The sequence below is a fragment of the Arachis duranensis genome, chromosome 6, assembly GCF_000817695.3.
Source record: "Arachis duranensis cultivar V14167 chromosome 6, aradu.V14167.gnm2.J7QH, whole genome shotgun sequence".
In the NCBI taxonomy this organism is placed as follows: Eukaryota; Viridiplantae; Streptophyta; class Magnoliopsida; order Fabales; family Fabaceae; genus Arachis; species Arachis duranensis.
Window position 1 is genome coordinate 52,038,459 of NC_029777.3, and position 7,773 is coordinate 52,046,231.

General features: G+C 37.3%; 1 protein-coding gene across 1 annotated transcript; it reads right to left on the reverse strand.

Moving 5' to 3' along the window:
- Positions 1-6,041: 6,041 nt before the first annotated feature.
- On the reverse strand, positions 6,042-6,536 carry LOC107493823 (uncharacterized). Its single transcript, XM_016114860.1, has one exon. It carries the CDS (start codon positions 6,534-6,536, stop codon positions 6,042-6,044), a length of 495 nt encoding a protein of 164 aa, XP_015970346.1.
- Between the last annotated feature and the right edge of the window lie 1,237 nt (positions 6,537-7,773).

Sequence of the window (7,773 nt, forward strand, 5' to 3'; positions counted from 1 at the left end):
ATGTTCCAACAAAATCATCTCCAAATACACAACCTAATATAATGACTTCACAAATTATTCCATAAATCGAGAAGAACTTACCATCGTATCGACGAAAGAGCCACTTTGATTTAGCGAGAAACAACCCATCCTGTGAGACGATACAAGGCATCCATGATACTACCGCTAATTGTGACGATTTGTGAAATTAGGGAAAACCTCAACCGAACGAGCGTTGATGGGGTTGAAGACAATCTGCCCATTTGTAGAACCCTCGCTTGGTGTTGGATAGAGTGATATTGGATGTGGATAAAGTCTTATCTCATTAGGATCGACAATTTGTGGTTCTCGTTCTTCTCTTCCAGATCCACCTCTTCTTATCTATGCGCTGGACCTGCAAAATAATTAAAAAAAAGGCAGACACTCCACGCTAGACCAGTGACCCAACTGAGATCCAAGCCCAACAACAATAAATTACCCACCCTTGAGTGATTAAAATAAACTACGGTTGGGCTATTTTACTCATTGATTGGGCCGAATTAAGTTTTTACTATTCTGTTCATGTGTCAAAAAGAAAAACATTTTTCGTTAAACCAAGTTAAAAAAAAAACTGTTGACATACGGCTTCATTCAAACATTACCGGTGTTTTCATGTTTCTCGATTTACTTTTTTTTTTTTAACATTTTGAGGTCAAACTAAACTAATTTTTAAAAAAAAAAAACCCCTTTACATTGTAAATTTAAAACCCAACATATAAAGAGAGTTTCACATACAAAAATACGAGGTTTTGTTTTCTTCCTCACCTATTGGGCCAGATTTTTTTTATAATTTTTTGTAAAGGCCATCAAACATTTATTCTGGCTATACTTCAAAATAAAAAAAATTAAGGCAACTCTGCCATTTGTACTTGGAAAACTAATTTTTGTCCAATCAAGTTAAAATGGAAAAGTCAATTAAAAAAACGAGCAGAAAAATATAACATTTGCGAATGCGATTCTGTTTTAGTTACTACCAAAAGTTGTTTTCAATTTCATAACACTAAAAAAAAGTCATTATAACTGTTCAACAAACAAGACACATATAATACTTTCTAAACCTAATGGAAAAGTCGTATCATGATATATTTTGACACTGAGGTCAAACACAGGGGCTAAGCGCCTTCAGTCACTCATCCTTATGCATCCTATCTGCATCGGACCTGGATGATCGTCACTGGCTCCGTTGATATCACCTCGAAGACACCCACGCCACCTGGCTTGAAGTTGCACAATGAAGCAAAGTTCTCCCATCCTCCAGAAATAACGCCGAAGCTACCATCCCTTTTTCCACTGTACCTTGTATATGTAGCTTCGACCTGTATGTGGCCATGTGTGAGGATGAGAGGGTGTCTCTGACCAGTGAAGTGACCGAGATGAGGGACGTTCGGCTGATTATAACACAAGAAATTTCAGTTAATATTATCTACTTTAATGCTTACTTCAGTAAAACAACATTCCAACCAAAATGTCTTAACAACTTAACGCTTACCAATAATCGCGACGACATCATGCGAGCAGTTAGGTCCATCACAAAGAAAGGCCACTTGCTTTTGACCTTTGCGGCAACCGCTCTAGCACTGGGTGAAGGAGGGATGTTGATACACTTTGCAATTTCATAATTACCAGTCCTTATATATGGTGGTTCTTCAGGATCACGGAGTTGGTACGAGTTCTCAATGCCACCAAAATCAAAAATCCTGACTTGGAAAGTGGAGTTTCCTTTGTGTGTGAAATATAGCATGGAGTCCAGATTGATTTTGTACATCTGATAGAACTCCTCCCACCCTCGAGTCAATGCAATTTTGCCACTTTGGAGCTGCGTCCAGAAGCACCGACAGGGGTTATTCCTTCCGTCAGGCATAACCAGGTCCAGGTAGGGGGTACGGTTTGGTAGCTCATCGGGAGTTATAGGTAATGACTGTTACAAATTGGTGAAGTTCTGTCAAAACATCGATAGCATTGCAAAAACTCTAAAATTAAGAGGTGTTAAGGAAACGGATGTTAGTTACCAGTTTGAACATTGAAGGCCTTATTATTGGCTTCAGAAACCTCATCTTGTAGCTTTGTGTCGTACCGTTATCAATCTCTTGGACTCTCTTACCCTTGTCCTTCGAAGTCGTCGTCTATGGCAAGTGTCACACAGATGCCAAGTTCAGAAAGGAACAAGGTCAGAGTTCATTTAAAAAAACCCATACAGTAGACGCTTCTGATTTAAAATCAACACACATGCATGTTTTTGAAATTGGAAACTAAGTGGTTCAATTTTTCCACACACAGTGCAACTATATTTTGTTGTAATCGTTTACTGTCGTGATCTATTGAATCTTTAGCAGAACAATCTTAATCAAAACTAAATGCATAAAATCCTTTTCAGACGATCAAATCAGAAACCCAAATCATTCCCCCAATCATTTAAAAAATGCTCTAACCATCTTAATTTGATTTTACTACGATTGCATTTTTAGTACATTGACACTAAATGCAGATGATGATAAACTAAAGACCACTATCAGGATAAGAGTTAGGATAGAGTTTCACCTTGATTGACATATTCTCCGAGACGAAGCTGTTGGAGTCGATGCCTTCAGCAGTGTATTCTGTGTTATGTTGGGGTTGCTTTAAGGGTTTTTTTTTAAAGGAAGATGGAAGGTGAATAGTGATTACAGAAGGATACTTATGTTACACGCTTGTGAATCAAAAGAATATATAAAGTAAAAAAATGAGGGGTTAAAAACGCGGCGTTTTTACAAAAAAATTTAGTGAGTAATTTATTCAGCTACTTAAACGTTGTGGTTTTCGATAATCTCCAACAAATATTCTGTTCTATCCCAATAACTCCCCGTAAATCCCTCTCCTTCGAAGTTCGTTTTCAACGAAATACTAAATAAAATTTAATTTAACTCCAAAAAAAAAAATCCTAGGAAAAAATCAATTATTAATTGATTGCTATTAACCGCATTAATTTAATATGTCGGTTTATACGTAACTACTACTATTTCCTTTGAAAATTAAATTCTTCAACAATTGATACTACCGAAATTAATGCTAGATTAAATCAAAACCGCTAGAAACTCGAAACAAACGTTTTAAAATTTTTAAAATTAAATTCAGTTTTTTAAATAACCTGATTATTGGGTATCTTTTTTTCTTTTTTAACATGCCTGTGACTAACTATTTCATAACTATTATCGTTTATATTTACTTTCTTCAACGAAAATTATTAAACTACATAAAATTAAAAAAAATCTTTGCACATTTATAAACGACACATTTCCAAAACATTTTGATAATCAATTTTATGTTACGTTTTCCAAAATTTTGGATAACACAGAGTTGGCTAATAATAAGTACCCTCTACCACTGATTCGACGTTTGGATTAATTTTACATTAAAAGGATTAATAAATTCTCAACTAACATAGTCACATAGCAAAACAACTGAAGAAGAAAAAAAGTTACGTTCATTAACCAACTATTGTTCGTCTGAAAACTTCGTTGGTATCTCCCTCTCTTGAACCACAGCAATCGTTGAAGTAATTAATCTAGAATAGAGTCTGGATTCCGGTAAGCATCTTCTTTAATTTTTGCCACCTCGTTTGATAGCAGCCGTATCTGTAAAGAATAAAATGGAGCATATTGAAATAACTGAATGCATTGATTATTTAAATAAAGAGTGACAAAATGTTTGGCTACTCCCTTCTTTTATGGTTTCGGTCCACTCTGTTTTATTCGTTGTTGTTTCTACATGTTGGTTTAGGTATGTTAATGCATTAAGGAACATTCAACAATCGTACAACCAGTTCTATGTGTTTGGGCTCTTTGCAACAGATGTACGTATATCCACAATTTTGCCTTCTTTTGTTGTTATGATTCTGTTAAAAAACATTTGGAAAACTAAGTTGCCATGGTTTTGTCTTGTTCCGCCACAGGATGATGTTGAATTCCCACCTAATATTGTGAATCTCTTCAAGTGGTACAGTACCACTGATCTTTATTTGGTTGACACTCAAGACAATTGCCTCCACATCACACCCAAGCAAGAAGGTAACAGGTTCTGGATAAAGGGAGCTGATTTAGGGAGGATACGGCGCATGTACAGAAGAAGTTCTTTGTTGAGTGTGGAGCTTAGGTACGTCGGCTGGGGAGTATTCTACATGCTCGTCCGGGACATTAACCGGAAAGATGAACCTCCGTGTGTTGTTGATGAACTGTATGCGGCGAAGGTTTTGCCTGACTATATCGTTCAACGCTTAGCTTTAGTGTGCGGGGCTTACTTCAACAAAGAAGCCCAACTTAGAGTCTACCAGACCGAGATGTTCCTGAGGAATAACCGCCAGATCCAACAACAACAATATTTCGATACTCAGCAGTCAGGGTGAGTAACAATGGACCATTATTTTCTGTTATAATTTCTCATGTTTTCATGTTTTCTGCCTAAGTTTTTTCAACTCAACTACAGTGTAAACAAGAGGCAACATGGTGGGGGGCTAAGGCAGGTCCTAGTAAGCGACACCGACCCCAGACCTCTCCTGAATTGTCTGTCAACCAGGGGTCAAATTAACAGATTTATGCAGACCTATAAACTTTCCTGTGTAGTGTAATTAATCAAAATATTATCCTTAATGTGTTATTTTGTATGTGATGTAATGTGTTTGACATTTGGTGATCAGCTTTGATATACTATGGTTTGTATTTATGGTGCGTATGTTGGTTTCTATTTTATTGCGTCTATGTTTGGTTATCAGCAGTGTATCGACCAGATATTGACTGCTACAGCATGCAGATACAATGCTACTGAATGCAAATGATCCTATACGCACGTATCATATATGATAACATTAGTATGTGGGAAAACAATGGATTATGTTAAGCATTAAAGATGAAAAAAATTTCCGATTAACTGTTAGAGTTTTAACTATTCTTCTTGTTTAACATTTGTTTGTGGACATAACAAAATAATTGTAACAATATTGTATTCCCTCAAGAATGCAGGGTTTATTTGATTCATTAACTTTGTTATTTTTAAGTTACAGCACTCTCCCGGTTTTGGGTTTTCAAAAAAGTCAAGAAAAAAAAGAAACGTACTATATTTCCAAAACACGTACATTCTCACGGGCCCACTTAAATGTCATTTAGAATTTTTGGTCATAGTGTATAATTATTGACGTTTTAAAAAAGATTTTTTTCCTAACAACACCTTTAGGGCCCACGAATAAAATTAAAACTTAAACATAAATTGTCTGCCACATACACCAGTCCGAATTTAAAATGACCAACTAAAAAGGGTGAACTTCAAGTAATATAGTTGTAAAAACATTCTTGCTATGTCTCCTATGTTAGTTCCAGTAAGTCCAAGTACATAATAATATCTTGTGTTTGGGAGGTACATGGTGAAGGACTCCAAACGACATTAACTTGATTAATGGTCGTATGGTTTGTTATTTCCAATTTAAACTTCATGACCACAGCCGAATAAGGAACCAGATTGATCAAGATTCTATCAACAGAATCAAGTAACATGGAAATATAATCTAACTTGGATATTAAAAATGAGCCCACAACATATATTTCATCTCCCTTAACAAGTAAAGATTCTGTTGGAACTAGATTATTTTGAAAAAAAGAAACTAACCTTTATCGTAAATTGTATGACGATAATGTGTTCCTGTCCACCATCTGATCCAACATTTCATGCCTTGTATCGTATGATGAACGACATTTTTGTCCCCCATGATAATGCGCGGGATTGATGCGTCGTTGAAAAGAACGAAAGCAAAATCACCCGATTCTTTTCCCTCCGAGGCATGACTGTCACCCTTTGAACCACATGACCAAACATGTTGCAGAAAAACTCAGCAATGCCCTCTGCAGTGGGCATGGACTCTCGACCGAAGCATACGGTCAGTGTCTTTGGACGTTCCGCGTCATCCAGCTCCTTGCTGACGTACTTCTGCTTTCCCTTATCTTGCTCAGTTTGCCTTCCTCCTTGTTGCATATGCATTCCTCGGCCATTGTTATGTCTACTCAATGCCTCTGGTGCAACCGATATGCACTGGTCCTGTGTGTTGAAACCAGTAGTTCTTTAGGAGTCCTGTGGTACTCCAACCACACCGCATCCATCGTTATGTCGCCTAGAATTCTAGCGCAAATGGTTGATAGGGTATCGGGAATCAGAGTTAGGAGGGCGGATCTCATCCTATGAACCTGGTATAACATGAGATCAGTTTTCAGCACGTGTCCGAGGGTTTCGAGTTTTCTGGACTTGTCCACAACCCCAGAGAACTCCTGAGATAGTAGGCATTGCAAACAGATGACACATTCATCGGCAAGACTGTTCATAAACCAGCCTTCATTTTTTACGGCTGTCTGCACAATACCATTCAGTCCCATTGTCTCCAGTGACAATAGAAATGCCATGACCATCAGGGACTGTTTAACTTCACGGTAAAGGACTTGCGTCAGCATCCTGAATGCAGTTCGATCGATTCCATGGAACATTTCCAAACATTCGATTGCCATGGTTGAGGGCTTCCTTCTAGTATCCATGTTGTATGGGTTAGAATTTGTAAGTATATAGTTTGTAGTTGTAGTTTTTTATGCTTAGACCACCAACTCATTTCCTCCTTCTTGTAGTCATGCAGCATGGTCTCCACTTTATTGCATTATCTTCTTGCTCGTAGTCCTAGACTAACCATCACCTACCTAATTGGAATATTATTTATTGGCTTTAATTACATTCTATACATGTATGTGATTTTATGGATACTACTAGGTGGCGGTTTATAGTTTCTTCTTGAAAAAAAAACATGTGATAACTTTATCTACTAAGTCGAAATTGAAATTTAATTGCGTAAACCTCACCATATTCTATGAATCATAACAGGTTATTTACCATATGCAGTAATAATTTTTGTATACTACATTATCATTTTAATTTACATAACTGAATATATGTTACTAATTAATTCTGTAATAAATTTAATATTTATAGACCAAAATAAAAATAATATATAAAAAGTGGGAAACTATAGTGAATGGTTCTGTGCCTCTGGTTTTCCGTTTGGTGGTTTTCGGTTCAATGTGTACGAGTTAGTCAGTAGGTCTTATCATGAATGGTTCTGTGTCTATGGTTTATCGTTAGGCGGTTTTCGTTTCTTCGTGTACGGTTTAGGGTTCGCGGTTTCTTCGATTGGTCTTTTAGTGAACGGCTTCGTGTATATTGTTTATTGTTTGCCGGTTTCCAGTACAATGCGCACGGTCCAATGTGTCCGGTCTAGTTACTAGATCTTAGACTGAATGGTCTTCGTGCTAATGGTTTATTGTTTGGTGGTTTCCCGTTCGATGTGTACGGTTTAGGGTTCGCGGTTTCGTCGGTAGGTCTTATCATGAATGGTACTGTGCTCCTGGTTTTTCGTTTGGCGGTTTACGGTTCAATGTTAACGGTTTAGGGTTTGCGGTTTGATCGCTAGGTCTTTTAGTGAACGGCTTCGTGTATCTTGTTTATGGTTTGCCGGTTTCCAGTTCAATTCGCACGGTCCAGTGTGTACGGTTATAGTGAATAGGCCTTAGAGTGAACGGTTCCGTGCTAATGGTTTATTGTATGGCGGTTTCTCCTTCAACGTGTACGGTTTAGGGTTCGCGGTTTCTTCGATTGGTCTTTTAGTGAACGGCTTCGTGTATATTGTTTATTGTTTGTCGGTTTCTGGTTCAATTTGCACGGTCCAATGTGTCCGGTCTAGTTACTAGATCTCAGACT